This window comes from Lotus japonicus, chromosome 4 (genome assembly GCF_012489685.1).
Source record: "Lotus japonicus ecotype B-129 chromosome 4, LjGifu_v1.2".
Lineage (NCBI taxonomy): Eukaryota > Viridiplantae > Streptophyta > Magnoliopsida > Fabales > Fabaceae > Lotus > Lotus japonicus.
Window position 1 is genome coordinate 79,027,292 of NC_080044.1, and position 17,719 is coordinate 79,045,010.

Genomic DNA, 17,719 nt, shown 5'->3' on the forward strand with positions numbered 1-17,719 from the left:
CTACTTGGGTAGTGTCAGTGGTGGGGAGAGAATGAGAATCCCACTAAGCTGGGATTTTCACTTTGTTGATATTATTATTGGCGTGTTCATCACCCCTTTATCTCTCTTTTTAAGCATATATCTCATTCTCATCTTTGTGGCACCAATGAAGCTTCCACTAAAAATGATTTGATTATATATTCTTATGTTTCAATGACATTGCCAATTCATAAAAAGAAAATAATAATTCATTTTTTAAAAGGTGGATGAAAAAAAGGATCCACTTTTGATTTTAAAAGGCACCATTAATTACAATAATTTGGGAAAATGCTTGGACCCTGGTGGGAGAAGGGGAAGACTCGCTACAAAACTTTTAGGATAAGGAATTGTGGATGATTATTGCATCCCCATGAGGCACACATAAATAACTATCAGCCTATAACTATGTTTTATATTGCACGACCTGGTCATGCACTACCCACACGACATGGGTTAATTCAGTTGTTTTGAAATAACAACAAAAAAAATTAAAAAAAAATCAGCAAATAATAAAGGGAAGTTCAGAAAACACTGGGTAGTACTGTTGGGGTTGATTGCAATGTAAGTCCCACATTGCTAATGAAGGAGAAAAAAGATCAAGTTATGCATCTTGGAGAAGTCTCACATCGCTTAGATTAGTGAGGGGTGGGAGGGTTCAAGACTATATATAGGGATCTCAGACTCCTTGTTTCAACACACCAAAACACCGAACATGTAGCACCTGAAAACACTTTAAGTTTATATTTGTGTTTTCTTTTTCTCTTATGCTCTTGTTTTTAGAGTATTGTGAGATGTAGTTCAAATATTTACTTTGGAGAGTGTGGGTGTACTGGGGTTATGGGGTGGTTGAGAGTGAAGTCTATGTGTTGTAACAATTTTCACATAGTGTTTATTCTCTGGTTGTCGGTTTTGACAACGGCCGTGATTTTTTCTCCGGTTTTGGAGTTTCCACGTTATATTCTTATGTTGTTGATTGCGCTCCTGGTTTATTTTACTTCTTCAGCTGTGTTATTTCCTAACAAGTGCATGTCGTGTGGTTATTGGGTAGTGTCATTTAGCATTTTCCTTTGATACCTGCTATAATCTAGATGTAGCGTTCAATTTGAGATAAAAAGTGAAGAAATATCTCTATGAATTAGGAAAAAAATACATTTACTTTAAGTTTAACGTGTAAATACTAAATACGCATTATGGTGTGGTGGGGTTGTGACACTTGTACGGCGGCTGAAGCTAACAAAGGTTCAGGGATTACACACTTTAAGTTTAACGTGTAAATTCAATCAAACTATTTGTTCATAATCCGAACTGATTTGACCAGTCTGATTGCATTTTAGTCGGCCTAAAAGGTCTCAAAATTAAATGAGCATTATAAGAGTGAACTAGTTGACTAAGCCAAGAAATAACTAGTTATAACCAAGGTCCATCGGTCTGACGACGACTTAGTAGACAATGAATAAGTAAGAAAGTCTAGAGTCAACCTCGCACTTGAAAAACTCATCATGAAGGCTTGTTACAAACTTACAAAGACGATGACAGCGAATCTCAAGTTTATAAATGTATGTGTAATCGTTCATTTAAAACACTTTATTCATTAAGACTCTCATCATATACAGTTAAACACGTAGCTCCCTCATACGTAAAGCCGAACAAAACAGCGCACCACCACATGAGGCTAGAGAAATCTAGCGATCTCATTAATCATCTTTTTATAATTGATTTGCTTTAATTTCACCGAGAAAATTAAAAACTAAAAAATAATCCATCGAATTCAATATGATAATCGAATTATCTTTTACTTCAAGCACCTATACTTGCAAAGTTGTGAGTGCACTACCTCCCACTTCATCCCCTTTCTATTCCAAAGTTTATCATTTGGTTTCTACTCCGGAATATATGATTAGTGATAAAATTTGTGTCAACGAGAATATAGAATAATGGATAATGAATACAAATATCAACAATCATGAGATCTGGAATATTTTTAAATTGGTTGAATTCCACCAACTACAGGAGTCTCGCACCACTAAACATGAACCCGGAATAAAATTCAAATTTTTTTAAGTGAAATGATATTCTTTTAATTGCATATTTCATTTCAGTACATTTATTATGATTGGTTTATTTTATAGAAAATCAGTATATTTATTCCTACTTAAAAAGTTGGTGTGTTTTTAAAAGAGTGTGTTGCTAGTAATTCTCTTAAGGTTAAATATAATTTTACTCCCATAATTATAGAGTTGTTTCATTTTAGCCTCTTATCGGAGCAAAGTTGCAATTTGATCTCATGATTTGAGAAATGTCTGATTTTGGTTCTGGCCTGAATCTGAGTTGCTTGTGTGTTCGGTGAGCGTTCATGTGACCTCGTAAATATAAAGTCGTATAATTATAGTCTTTTGCTGGAGCAAAGTTTCATTTTGATCCTTGCGATTCAGTAAATGTTTGATTTTAATTCTTATCTAAATCTGTTTGTGCGTCTGGTGAGCGCTTATTTAACCTCGTTCTCGTGTTTAAGTGAGCTTATGTGACATTGACATTTGTTTTGATGAACTACACATCGCCTAAGTAAATAATTTAGTCCCTTAATTAACTAAACCAACCCTAATATATATTCCCAAATTAAGCTAACCTAATTTTTTCTTTGACCCTAATTCTTAATCTGAAGAGAGTAAGCTTATCGCTTCATTCTTCTCCTTACCCCTCTTCTAGCTTCCAATCTCTTCCTCCCTCTCGTCCTTTTTCTTTCCCCTTCTTCGTGTCCACCCACATCCTTCTCATGAGTTGTGAAATAGAACAGGCGAGGAAATCTTAGAGAATGATAGTCATTAACACAACCAGCTAACATTAAGTGAATGATTAAATTGGTTTCTGAAAGTATTGAACGCTGACAAGTTTGTCACTAAAAAATGAAATACTCATTACGATTTCTAATTGTATAAAAGTCTATCAAACTAATCCATGTAGGAACTAACTTTATTTGATGATAAAGATTAATTTAACCGACATTTTACACAATTAAAATTTTTAACACCAAGTTTGCAATGTCCAACAGTTTCCGAAAACATTTGACTATTCACTCGGTTAACATTCATTCATTACTTAAAATCTCACCCACTTATTGTACTTCCACAATCTTCATTTTTCACGTTTACCATATGTCTTCATTTTTTAAAGAAATAACGTTTGTCTCTTTGTGTGAGTCTATACATCAAGTCTTAAGCATAATTCTTTGGGTGTGTGGAATGACAGCCACTCTGTCAAAGCAAAAGGGAGTGGAATTTGATGAAAATTTAAGCACAAATTAATGGTGCCCACTAGAGTGGGCAACTTTAAAATTGGTCCACCGGTGGACCATTAAGTAAATATCATTGGATCTAAGATTCCTAGAATATTATTCAAGTGAATGGCTAAGATTGAATGAATAAGAAAATGGATCACCCCTCCTTCAACCAACAGAAGTTGTTGCAACCCCACTGCCATCACTGTAGAGCCGTTGTAGAACCAGAACTGGGCTGTGATGGTGGGTTTTAGATCACGGCGAGCAAGCCGATCTGGAGAAATAGAAACCCTAGCCGATCCTGAGTCTCCACCAATGGTTGAAATCTTGACTGAGCTCCCACAAAGTTTCGATCTTTATCATTTTGTGGTCAAGTTCCAGAGTCCTGTGTCCTTCCCACAACCCTGTTTGGGTCTCCTGCCCCAGAAACTGGGGAGTACGCGTGGTGTGAAGATGGTAGACAGTGTCCTCATAGAGACCCAGAACAACGTCAGATCGGAGCAGGGTCTGGGCTTGTTGGTCGTTAAGGGAAGCGGTGAAACCGTTGTAGGCGTAGAGAAGTGGATCATCGGAATCGGTGGAGTCTGAGTCGGTTGTGAGAGAAAGTGATCGGAGACTGGTGTTTTTCCCTTCTAAAAATCTGATTTTTTTTAATCTCTTTTCAATTTTTCTGTGTTCTGTTGTTGATGATGGGGAAAATCAGCGTTCTTTGTCTACTGGGGAAAATTGAATTGGAAAGTCTGGCAATGATTTTCAATGTAATACTTTAAATAATAAATGATGGAGTAGTAAGTAATTTGATTTTGTATAAGTCCATTTTTTATGCGATTTCACTAAATTATCCTATCTTTTTTACTGAGTATTGAGGAATGTCATCTCTGGTTCTGGAAGCCTCAGCCTATTTGCTATTGGAAAATGTTGATTTTTTGTTGATGATATGATATATTGCTTTGTGCTTTGTTCTTTTCAAAAAAGAAATGGAAGGAAAATCACGATCGAAAGAGAAATTAAAAAGGAAGGAGAGAGAGGAAGGTGAAAACTCAGATTGTTTATGGAGGTTGAGAGGCAAGAGAGAGTGGGATGGAGAAGGTGAGACAGGGACAAATTAATTAATTAGTGGCCACTAAATGGAATTGCTAACTCATGGGCTAGCCTTCTAAAGCGATATGGGTGAACAAGCCAGGCCCGTTAATATACTGATCCAGTTCAAAAAAAATCTAAATATTCCACCAGAAAATAATTATCTAAACTCATCAAGTATATTTTAAAGAATAATATTTTTTTTATCACTTCTTATCCACCTCTACCTTAATAAATATAAAGAGAAATTAGTGATATGATATTTGATGTAGCATAAAAAGGAGCCAAATAAAGGACACATTAGAGAATTTTCATGGTGGGGTTTGTAGGGTTTTTTCATCCACTAAACTCGAGACCTTACTTGAGATAAATCAAATATGTAACACTTGATCCAACGATACTAGATTTATAAAACTAAATACTAATTTTGATTTTTGAAAATTTGAAAACATAAAATTAAAATTCAACTCGATGCTTAACAAGTAAACAACATTACACTACGGGGACAAACTTCATTTGATAAACATCGGTATTAAATACAATAACAAAGCCCCAATATCCCAATTAAGAAGTGCTTAGATAACTTTCAAAAAAAAATAATTGCTTAGATAACAATATAACAATAGTACACATAATTGCATAGCTTCATACATTTATAGCTGAAATACCAATCAGTAGTTAACATGAAGAAATCATTGAACAGAGTCATAAAAAAAACTGTACGAAAATCGGAAAATGATAAAACTAAAATCACCGCAGACAAAAGCCTGTGATTTTAACTCGTCGTGATTTTTATTGTGTATCCAAGCATTTTCATCTTCATGTGTCAATTATATCTACACATCTTGAGTGGCACCACTTGACGCCATCACAACATTATGGTGGGTGGTATCATCTTTGTAGAGGCTAAGTTTCTCTCCATCACCCCACAATGCATAAGCTTCTTCCCCATGAACCGCATCATCCCCAATCAACAACTCTTCTTCTGTCATTCTCAACGGAACTATGAAACTTATAACAAAACAGATGATTGAAGTGGCCACAATGTTCCATCCAATGATGAACAGAGCCCCCACGATCTGTTTCAGGATTTGGACTCCACCCGAGCCTCCGTAGACTCCTCCTTTGGAATTTGTGACGGGGAGGAAGAGTGTGCTTAGGCGTGGCTCGGCGAAGAGGCCGGTGAGTACGCCGCCAAGAATGCCCGCCACGGCGTGTGTGTGGAACACGGCAAGGGTGTCATCGACCATTTGGAATATTTTCAACTTCTTGCCTAATACCATCATGGTGTACCATGGGACACTGCCTGAAAGCACTCCCATAACTATGGCAGCCCACCCTTGAACAAGACCTGTTCACAAAATATATACCAATATTGTGATTATGGATTCATGTATAGTTCGTTCATGAGATGGTAAATTTCAATAATGTAGGTGAATAGTGAACACTTGCATTAGTCACTTTTTTTTTTACATCGGAAATGTAGCATTAGTCACACTTTGAATGCAGTAGACTTATATTCAAAAGTCCATTTCAAAAAAAAAAAATCAAAAGTCATCTACAATGAGTCATAATATTGAATATGGGATGAATTTGGACTTCATACTTCCAAAAATCCCTATATTTACACATTCACAAAAATTGACTTATATGATCAAGTCATCAAAATCAATGAACTCATATTTTTCACCAAAATCAGAAATATAAACCCTTAATATTGATTCATTGATTTTATAAAATATTGGATATGTATATAGTGAATATGCTGTAAGGGATCAAGTCGTTGGAATCTGAGTAAAGATTCTCTGTATTAGATTATAAATTCGGGTTATCATATAACTAATGCATTAAATTTTAATGAAATTCTAAACAATTATAAGTAGTAACTTCTCAATTGGTCCTTGGTATAAAATGTTAGTTTGAGACTGAGTCCTCTAATATTGAATATTTCTTACTTCAACTCTATTTTCTAATTCCCCACGCCTCAAATACGTAAAACCCGACACCATTGAAGGAGGGAAAGACCAATGAAGACAAACTAAACATATAAGAAAATAATTAATCTACAAAATTAGATGTCCCATATATTAAGCATTCGATTTTTGGGATCCCAAAGTCAAGAAAGGAATCTCCTAAGCTAGCTGGTTTCATACCCAAAAATATTAAAAGGAAGATTACTTATTAATATAGTAGATTGACTAGATTCATTGTGGCGCATTATGAAGAAACCTTAATTGGTAGAATCATTAGTCAAGAACACATAATAATTCGTAGCACCTTGACTTCAAAAACTATACTCTATCACTTCTATACATGATTATTTTTAGTTTTTTTCACCGCAGAACCAAACATATTATGAAAGATAATAAGTTATATACATATACGTACCAGCGCCAGGAGTGATGCATACAAGACCAGTGATCATGCCCTGAACGGCTCCAATAACAGAAGGTTTCTTGAAGAAAATAACATCAAGACATGTCCACACGAGGAGGCTGGTGGCAGCACAAATATTGGTGTTGAGCACCGCCATGGAAGAGTCTGTGTTGGCTGAGTATGGATCTCCTCCGTTGAAACCTGCCCATCCCAACCACAGTAACCCTGCCCCTGCCAACGTTAGTAACACATTGTTTGGTGGGAACCTCTCCCTGTCCTTCTTCGATCTTGGGCCCACCTATTTCAAAGTATTGCATGTCATTATATAAAATAAAAAGAATCATGTCCTGTAAACACCTAATGAATGTAAGCACATGGAGTCCAAAAATGAAGAAAATAGAGAAAAGTAATTGATACAGTATATGATGTGATATAATATAATAAGAAGAATGATATTGAGAGAAAATTTAAGAGTGTGTAAAATGTTCGTTAAGCTTTATAAATCATAACTCATAAAAACAAATTCATTGTCCTACCCTATCTACCGTGCACATCTCATCTAGAGATTTCTAAATTAACTTTTACATATTAATATTCACATTTTAAATTATACATATTTGATTGATTTCCCCTCTTTTCAATATGTTAACTTGTGATCGATAACATCACCTAGAAAAGGTTCACATTTGAATGGAAGGTGAAAGCATGGATAACCTATATAAGTAAATTATTTGATATATAACAATTGGCCGTAATATAGGACATTAAATGGAGCTATATATGGGAAAACTTGGCATAGATTACAAACACTATCAAACAATTCCCTTCTATCATTGAAAATTTAAATAACAAGTAACAAGATGATGAGCAATGATATTTTTGGATTTCAAGCTACCAACTCAATACATGTGGACAAAGGAATTCCCCCAGAGATTCTCTGCATGCCAGTAAAATGATACTCATTTCATCTTACTTTCTAACTTTGGCTTGCTAGATTTAGGGAATATGTAAATCACAGTTAATTTGAAAAGAAAAATATAATTAATTAATAACTAAAACAGGATGTGTGATATACCAGTCACAACAATCGTCACAAGGACATAATCATGAGTTCTTAGCTAGACAGGTTCATATGTTTTTTTTTCTTTATTTTACAGAATGGGTCTCTGGTGTTGACTAAATAGACATATATATAGATACATTTTTTCTTCTTGTTGATGTCATAAATTTATCAGATAAAGGGAAATTCTAGATGCACTATGTTAAAAATAATGAAAAAAGAAAGAGACGACGTAGGAGAGATTAATGTGGTGTTGAAGAATTCTGGTTATGTATCTTGTGTGTCCAATCAAAAAATAAAATACATATATAGCATTACATGGTAACGGTAATAATTTATATATGGAAATGGTATTAAGAGAATTTATGGTGGTTAATTATGATTTGATTCCATGAATCAATACCTGCAGTTATTGAGATTTGCTTCCAATGGTTTGACTAATTTTGCTTGATTGAATATTTTATTTGTGGAATATTCTTTATTCCAAAAAAAAAAACTGATTCATTCATGAATTAAAATATTTTGGTCTAGGATAGACAAGCTAAAAGATAAAGAGAAATTAGAGTAACAAACCCAATAAGCAGCTGTGAAGCCAGCAATTCCAGAAGAAAGGTGAATGACATAACCACCAGAGTAATCCATAACACCCCATTGGAACAAGAATCCGCCACCCCACAAACTAAACGCACCAATGGTGTAAGAAAAAGTCAGCCACAGTGGCACAAACATCATCCACGCCTTGAAGCTCATCCTGGCCAGAACAGATCCGGCCAGGATGACAAGCGCAATGGCGGCAAAAACACACTGGAACCACACCATGGTCGCCATCGGGTAAAATGGCTCGATCTCAGCGGTCTCCAGTCGCCCGTCATTGTAGTAATGTGGGGTAGCGGGCAGCGCAGCCTGCTTCAAGAGAAAGCGCTGGCCCAGAGCAGGGCCAGCCTTTCCCCAAAAGGGCAGGAGCTTCTCCCCGAAGGACATCTTGTAAGCCCACGAGACCCAGCAGATAATGACAGCCGCGAACGCGTAGAGGGCCATGAAGGCGGAGTTGACGGCCCATTTCTTCTTCACGATGCTTCCGTAGAGGATGACGAGACCGGGCATGCTTTGAATGCCGACGAGGGTGGCTGCTATCATTTGCCATGCGTTGTCTCCTTTGTTGAGCCAGTCCGGCACTGCAAGACTTGTCCATGCTTGGTATGCTACCGGCAAAGGAGGAGAAGCCATGGTTATTGCTGTGTCAGTGTGTGAAATTTGTAAGTATGAAGTTGGCTTTATATATTGCTAGTGCGTAGTGGGTAGTATACATGATGCGAGGTTGTAAGAGAGAGCTAGGGTTGACCTCTGAATTTTTATTTTTATTTTTGAAAGTGACCTCTGAATATTCTTTTTTTTTTAACGAGACCTCTGAATATTCTTACATATTCTCTTTTTTTTAGCGAAATAATTTTTATAGCTCGAGGACAGATTGTAACACGCCAAATAAATACATATAATGAACATGCGTTTGGTTAAATAATTTAATTGTGTTTATTGTATAAGCTAATCTGATCAAACAGGTTATGTGTAAATTAACTCAAATACATATAAAAAAAAAAAGGTAAATGCAACCTGTAACATGATTCACTTTAATTTTATTCATATATGTAATTATTTTCATAAAATACTAGTGTTTTTTACCCGCGCGTTGCACGGGAAATATATCTATTGTATTTGATATATTAATTAATACTTTGATTATTAAAAATATATTAAACAACGAATGAAATAGAAAAGTCAGAATTGATGAGTAAAGTGGACATAAAGTCTTCTCTTCTAAGCCCGATTGAGACCAAGAGGAACTCGTTTCACATTCTTTGTAAATATGAAGACGATAACACAAATCAAATCATAGATATAAGGAATTATCAACATATTAATCTTAAAAATAAAATTAATGTGATAGTAGCACAAATCAGGATTGTGTAAGATATATCATAAAGTATAACATTATTGTGTTTATTCCAACTAAGTAGGGATGACAATGGGTAGATACTATAGTACCATCTCCATACCCGCGTTTTTAAAAATTACATGTACCCGTCTCCATACTCACGTGGGTAGCAACTCGAAGTTCTCCACCTTTAGACAATTCAATGTCATTATAGGAAGCTATCCATCTTTGCCAAAATCTAAATCTATGGATGACAATGGGTCTCAAAATCATAGGGTACCCGCAAAAACTATACACTATAGATAGGGTAAAAAACCGCTAAATGGGTATGAGGTTGAGTATAGATAATTACCCGCAAAAAATAGAGGGTATGGGTGCGGGTATGGGTACTATAGTACCCAACCGGCCCATATCCGCACACACATGTTATTATTATTATTATTATTATTATTATTATTATTATTATTATTATTATTATTATTATTTTTTGGGAATATATTAACAAATTAACTTAAGCTATAGCTTTCAAACTCACTATTTAAAAAAAAAGTTTGGGATATATTAATTAATACTCTAAAAAGATAAAAGTGAATCTAAAATAAAATAAAGTATTTTCTGGATTTAAAATAAATGATAAGATAAATTAAAATAAAATTAAGAAATTAACAACCTAAATCCCAATCAAATCTAATATTAAAAATGGTATTAAATAAAGATAGATAAAAACTAACAAAATCTAGCAAATCACAATAAAAACTCATAAAATCTCGAATTAATAAAAAATTCGAAAATTCAATAAAAATTAATCAATTTATTCTAAAAATAAATTTAAAATAAATTAAAAGACCAAATCTTATCTTTTAAAATAATATCAATCAATTATTTTAGAAAATATAAAATTAAAACATATATCAATTAAAAATTATATCTTCTAAAATAATATCAATTAATTAGGTTAGAATATATAAAATTAAAATATATATCAATTGAAAATTATATCCTCTAACAAATTGACACGTGGAATAATTTTTATGAGAATTAATCTGGGAGCGACACGTCATGCTAGAAGTTGTTCTTTTCTAATATATATAGATAGATAGATATCTAACTTTTCTTCAATCTAGCTAATTTATGAAATTCATATAAAAGGAGAAAATATAATTAAACGATATTTTTTTCTAATATTAGGTTAAATGTTATTTAAAATGAGAATAAGTTAATTGTTTAATTTAGAAAATACAGAATGGACATTAATACATGAATTTGTCACATTGGCGGAAACCTTTCTATTCCCCTGTTTTGTCCTTGAGTTAGGGAAGTTTTGATTGGTTCAACATTTTTCATGGATGCTGTCAAAAAAATAAACCTTTTTCATGGATGATCCTATCAAACTAGAACAAAAAATAAAACTATTTACCAGAAAAACAAGTTGTTTAGAAACAATTTATCAATATGGGGTAGTTTAGGACTTTAGCAGGGTGAAATTGATCGCTCACGACGGATAAAAATACGTCACAAAATCTTTGCCAGAGTGTTTGTGTTGGAAACTAAATCTGTCACGACATCTTGCCGCGAAGAACAGATCCGTCACAACCCCAAAGTCAGCGGGTTTGCGACGGAGAAATCCGTCACTCTAGTTGTGACAGATACAGTATCCGTCGCAAATTCCTTATCAGTAGTGTACTTGCGACGGAAACAAATCCGTTACAAGATCCTTTAAACGAAGTGAATTTAGCGACGGAATATTTTCAGTCGCAAAATCCATTCATTGTTGAGCTGGTTGTTTGTACAGTGACGGAACGGAATTTCCCCATAAAAATCCCGTCGCTAGTTCCACAACAAACCAGGGAATTTGTGACGGATGAGTTTTCCGTCGCAAAAACGCCAATTTCGTAGTGAGTGAAAAGGGAATCAATACTTTATTAAAAAAGTGTGGCTGCTGGGATTCGAGCCCAGGTCTCCACGGCCACAACGTGGAATTCTCACCACTAAACTACAGCCACTAGATGGTATTACGATGCCAATAATTTAATATATTACATGTTTTTGTAACACTGCGCTCAATATTTTCAACTTGCCTCAGGATTTGTTCTTCCATTCCCATAATATGGCCAACGATATCATTTTTTTTTGGAAAGGAGAGATCATATTTCTTACATCTTTATGTATGAAAATTGTATTTAATTACAAACTTAAATTTTCAAACATGGTTAACTCATTGTCATGTAACTTGACCGAGCATGCTTAACTCATACTATATTCGACCCTTTTCATAAGAATCAAATTAAAAGTATAATTTGATCCTCTATAAGTAGCAACTTAAATTCTGCGTTGTATTAACTTTTTTTTTGACAAAAAAACCTTTAGTTAATTATCCAACATTTTTCATTCTCAATGAATAGTTGTATATCAATGGAACTCTCTCTCCCTCCACTCTCCTATTACCAAAGGCAATTGAAAAAAAAAATGAGTTAAACATAATTTAGGGAAACTATCAATGAATGACAAATTCAATGTTAATTACTAAAATAACTGTATTTTACAATATACACGGATCACCTTCTACCATCTGCCAAAACAAGGAAGCATTCTTCAATTTTACAAAAAGAAAAAAAAAAACAAAAAGACTGGGTGCTCTGAAAAGATTAATAAGAAATACATGGGGAAAAAGGGATACAGGATGATTACAAAAAAGAAAAGAAAAGTAGGCAAATAATCACCCCTTTGAAACATTGGAAATCAAGCCATCATTTCTGGAAAAAAGGAAACAATATCTCCTCTGACTGCACAATGTGATAGAATATAGCAGAGCCAAACCCCATTGTGCTGGCAAATTTCTGTTGCTTAATCAACATGAAATGTACAGATACCATAGCTCAATGATTTAGGGCACCTCTGTCACTTGAAATGATCTTGCCGTATAATTGTGATTAAATTAATGGGTGGAACATCTTCCTCTTTCTGTTTCCAGGGTTCACCATTGCCTTGGATATACCATGATACTCTAGGAGACAATGGTGTATATAAATCTGCATGTGAAGAACAATCACTTAATCAGATTTAAGATCACTAGGAAGCGTCTCAACACTCAACACATCCAATTATGCTAAGAAATCAGAGTCTGCCCTTAAATATTGAAATCCTATTAGGGCAAGATTTACAATACACAAATTAGACAATGGTGGTGGTAATATTGATATGTAATGAAACTCGATCGCTTTATTGTACTTTTGAGCCACTTTAGTTCACTGTACTCTGCTTGTTTTTTCTATTTAGGAAGATTTCCCACCCTCATTTATCTAGATAGTTCAAACTTCTCAGCAGTGAACTGACCCCATAACATAATAATTCCCTTATTTTTTGCTGCTAAGCACTGAATATTACTACAATTTTGGCTTAATCACCAAAAGCTAAAACCTTAAGGAAATAGCATACTGAACGACTTTGGTATTCACATGGGTCAGGACAGCTTCATTATTTTCTAGCAATTGTCAACGTCTAGGTAATCCATATTAATATTTAGATCCAAGATGTAGTAATATTCAGTGCTTAGCACCAAAAGCTAAAACCTTAAGGAAATAGCATACTGAACGACTTTGGTATTCAAATGGGTCAGGACAGCTTCATTATTTTCTAGCAATTGTCAACGTCTAGGTAATCCATATTAATATTTAGATCCAAGATGTAGCTATCTCACGAATCTTACATGACATGTATTCATAAATCTTCCCTATATTTTTTTCCTCCAATATTTAATGTAAGAAAAAAAATCATCAATCATTTAGTTGCATGACTACTAACAAGTAAAAACTGGAGCTAGTAGTCAGCAACAAGGAAACATGAGCATCTATTTCAAGTTATCTAAAATTTGTATTATGTTTAGCCTTTGGTGTAAACATACTATTTAACAGGTTAAACAATTAATAAGGTCAAGTAACCCAATAGGTCAAGCAAAGCTAGATACTCTCTATTACCACATATAATTCGTAAGAAGCAGGGGACAGACTAAGTTTTTTTTAAAAAAATGGGGCAATCGCACCCCCCCCCCCCCCACAAAGAGGAAAAATTCTTAATAGAATGGTATTCAAATAGTGTATTCGCCCCCTAAGTTTTGTTTATAATATCTACTCCAATGAGCTATTGCTGATTTTACTAAATATGTGTTTAATTTACGGTATATTTTTCCTAGTTCTGTCCGCGGTAAGAAGTCTATCTTATCCAAGTTCTCCACGGTAGACTATGGTGCATGAGATATTACCTGTAATGGCTGGAGGATCCGGTTCTCTTGTACTGTGCAATACAGTTGTTCCAGATAAAACAGTGATGAAACCACATAACTCTGACACAATACTGCTTATACTTTGACCAGAATAGTCCTGAATAAGAAAAGCAGGAGAGGAAGGATTATAATAGTTGAATCATAAAATGTCTCCTTCTGCAAACAAATTTTCTTATTATGTTTCTGAAGAATACCAACCTTAAACATGATTAAACTGGCTAATATTGTAAAAGCTGTGAACAATGCATAATAGATTGGAGAAACAACTGCTGCATTAAAGTTATCCAGTGCCTGCAACCGTGCAAGAATTGGTTAGCACAGAAGCCCAGATTGAAGATCCCATGGCAAGAAAATGATAACAATTAAAAGGTATGGAAACAACACTCCAGTAAATAAAAGTTCTTATGGTGGGCTTCAGCTCAAGCATTACATGGATGTTATTTGAATTAGAGGTTTACATCTTGGACTTCTAGATTACTTCATAGCCTTCAAGAAGGTTGAACAAAACTTCAATGGACACATGGAGTGAAAAGAATGGCAAGGAAAACACAATACGACCATAATGATAGTTAACAACCAAAGAAAAGGAAAGTAAAGATGAAACTGATAGAAGTATGATCAGAACCTAAAAGTTAAAATTCTTCAGTCTAGACAAATGGACCAAGTTGTAGGATGAACAGTTCACAGCAGTATGAAAAATACACCAGTCACTTTTAAAGAGCCAGCTTAATTAGTAGAGAACACTGACTTGTTTTTAAAAAGATTAAAAGAATCAAATTAACCCTGCATAATAAATATCTCTAGCAGAAAGAAAAAAGCAAAAGAATTCAATGAAATACCTAAAAGAAGCCAGAGAATTTTAACACTTCATGTCACGATGCAAAAACTACTTTTCACAATAAAATAAGTGATACTTACCATATTAAGGTAATTTAGCTGGATAATGATGCAGGTAATAGCAACCGTAGAAAAAATCCATGTCTGAAAGTAGAAAAACTGGTTTGCGCCTTCTAATGTAAGTTTCATTGCAATGCCAATTGCTTTCACACTCATGACCTGAGAAGTAAGATTTTTATCAGAAAAACAGGACTATCCAAAATGATAAAAAATTATCACATATTAAGTAGTGATAACTGACAAGGTTAATTGGATAGAGTCACCTACAGTTAAGGACCCAATTACAGAGCATATTCCAACATAAACCAAAATATTAGTCTGGCCAAAGCGGGGCGCAATATACAAAACAAGAGCCAATGTCACGGCAATGGCTGCGGCCGTGTACGAGAGGAACGCTGTAACCCAAAATAGAAAGCAAAAATCAGGAAACACCCATTAACCACATAGCCACAGGGCATTTCACAATGGAAAGTAAATCAAACCCTGATAGAATACCGGGTTGAACGGCCAGTTCCCAAATTTCTTGCACAGAACTAAGAGACATCTCTTCAGGAGCATGGAGCACAATAACAGTAGATCCCACAATGCATAGAAGACACCCCAGCATGCCCATTTTCTGCAGCTTCTCCTCCAAGAGGAAATGCGCTAAGACAGCACTAACCAAGTTCATAGCAACTCTTAGCTCAGCAGAAAGGTAATCGAAATTCGAAACAAAGTAAACAAAGCATCCTTACATAAAGAACATAAGTGATTTAGTGAATGCTTACCTAACAATAATACTCAAAGCACCAAGTGGAGTAACAAGCACAGCCGGGGCGTAAATGTATGCAACGAAATTCGCTATCTCTCCAACAATCACTGGAACAAGACAAATAATTAAAAATTCGGAAAACATTGAAGTAAAGACTAAGGCCCTGTTTGGGAGAGCCTATTTTAGTTTATCTGATAGCATAAACGCTTATGTCAGTGTTTGGGAGAGCTTATGCAAATAGCTTATAGCCTACCATAAGCTGTTTTGAGCTTATTTTCATAAGCTACTCAGGTTAGCTTATTAAAAAGAGCTTATGCTTATATATAGCTTATTTTCAATTTATTTCAATAATTTATTTTAAATAGCTTATGAATAAGGCCCCATTTGGGAGAGCTTATTTGATAGCATAAGCGCTTGTGTAAGTGTTTGGCAGAGCTTATACAAACAGCTTATGGCCTACCGGCTACCATAAGTTGTTTTGAGCTTATTTTCATAAACTACTCGGGATAGCTTATGAAAAAGAGTTTATGCTTATATACAGCTTATTTTCAATTTATTTCAATAAAAAAATTAAAATAGCTTATGAATAAGTGATTATGTCATAAGCGCTTATGGTGGCTTATGACCATAAGTGCTTAATTAAGTTGTTTTTTCAAACGGGGCCTAAACGATTATAACCATAAGCGCTTAATTAAGCTGTTTTCCCAAACATAAATGGAAACACAATAAGTACATACTGGTAATCATTCCGACCCACCAGAGAGGTTGAAGCAAGTAACCATAGCCACCAACACCTGTACAATGCAATACACAGTATGAATGAATGATTAGCAATTTTGGGGGAAAATGAAAAGGAAGGGATTTAAGGTGACAGACTGGCACGAGGACCGTTAACACCGGCGAGTTGAAGACCCTTTTTCTTGATGATGAAGCTGGAGCCGATGAAAGCACTGGAAACCACGGCCAAGATGAAACCGGTGAAATTGGTTGAGGTCATCTACCTTGTGGTGTTGTGTGAGTGTTGTTGTTTCATTCACATTGGGTGGGAAGAACAAGGAGAGAGGTAGCAGAAGGTTGTGAATTGGATTGAAGTCATGAATTGGAGTTGGAACCCTAAGATTGCGATTCTGATAATAGTGCTACGGAGAACGCTACTGAAGTTCGAACGGAAAACGAACGCTACACGACACCACTTTGGTTTTTTTTTATTTTTGTTGGGAATTAAAGTCTGGCGCTAATAAAATAATTGGCTGTTCGAACTCCCTATTTACGTGGTTGGTTGGTTGAGTCAGGCGGGGAGTTATAAATTTTCACAATTCAGATTTATTCAAATTTCTTAATATATTAATTAAGCCGACATAGAAGCCAAAGCATCAAGACCATAAGGCCCCTCCTCTATCCAAACCATAAAGGAGGAAGCATTCATAGTCAAGAAGTATGCGACATAATTGTCGGATCTACGAACGAATGAAACATCCAACTGTAAAAAATTAAATCAAGATAAGAGTTGCCTCTAGAGCGACACCTCCACCACTGAAAAAGTTGCAAAGAATCAGTCTCAAAGCACATCCTCTTAAAACCAAGATCAATAGCTAAACGCATGGCCCATCTCAAGCACAAAGCCTCTGCTAAACCAGCAAAGGACTTTATTAAACACATACTGTGGTCCACGTGTGATCCTCGTCCATGAGAATTGGACATATATTATGGTCAAGGAACTTACTGTTTAATGCTAGCACCCACAGGGAGAGGATTAGTCATTGCTGTCAACAGTTAATACTTTGAGTTACAAAAATTGTGTATTACGACAAAGAAAATAAAGGCAAGAAACCTAGGCTCAAAACGTTTTCTAACTCGGTGTTCATTTTGACACCCCACTATTGTCACCTTTAGTAAATTTGTAAAAATAAAACATGTTTGCAACACTCACTTTAATGCCTTTTTAAACCCTCTCTTATTGATTGGTTAAATATCGTGATTGGTGCACTAAAAATATGAAGCATACTTATAATGTAGTGACACTTACATGAATTTCAACAAAATCAAATGAG

General features: G+C 34.9%; 2 protein-coding genes and 1 non-coding gene across 6 annotated transcripts; all 3 read right to left on the reverse strand.

The window, feature by feature from the left end:
- Positions 1–4,995: 4,995 nt before the first annotated feature.
- On the reverse strand, positions 4,996–9,080 carry LOC130715903 (ammonium transporter 3 member 1-like). The gene is made up of 3 exons (XM_057566053.1): positions 8,382–9,080; positions 6,761–7,046; positions 4,996–5,723 (listed from the first exon to the last, which is right to left on the reverse strand). The coding sequence occupies exons 1-3, from the start codon at positions 9,033–9,035 to the stop codon at positions 5,209–5,211; spliced, it is 1,455 nt and encodes a 484-aa protein (XP_057422036.1). The 5' UTR covers positions 9,036–9,080; the 3' UTR covers positions 4,996–5,208.
- A 2,592-nt stretch (positions 9,081–11,672) lies between these two features.
- Positions 11,673–11,744, reverse strand: TRNAH-GUG (transfer RNA histidin (anticodon GUG)). The gene has a single exon. It is a non-coding gene; the product is annotated as a tRNA-His (tRNA).
- Positions 11,745–12,239: 495 nt separating this feature from the next.
- Positions 12,240–16,902, reverse strand: LOC130714494 (probable magnesium transporter NIPA6). Of its 4 annotated transcripts, none has more exons than XM_057564392.1 (9): positions 16,557–16,902; positions 16,426–16,462; positions 15,685–15,775; positions 15,413–15,573; positions 15,185–15,312; positions 14,939–15,076; positions 14,219–14,311; positions 14,000–14,117; positions 12,240–12,770 (listed from the first exon to the last, which is right to left on the reverse strand). In XM_057564392.1, exons 2-9 carry the CDS (start codon positions 16,448–16,450, stop codon positions 12,640–12,642), a joined length of 885 nt encoding a protein of 294 aa, XP_057420375.1. In that variant the 5' UTR covers positions 16,451–16,462; positions 16,557–16,902; the 3' UTR covers positions 12,240–12,639. The 4 variants fall into 4 exon arrangements, with proteins under 4 accessions (XP_057420375.1, XP_057420373.1, XP_057420374.1 ...); XM_057564390.1 differs by having other exon boundaries at positions 16,406–16,462; XM_057564391.1 differs by having other exon boundaries at positions 16,545–16,902.
- Positions 16,903–17,719: the final 817 nt, after the last annotated feature.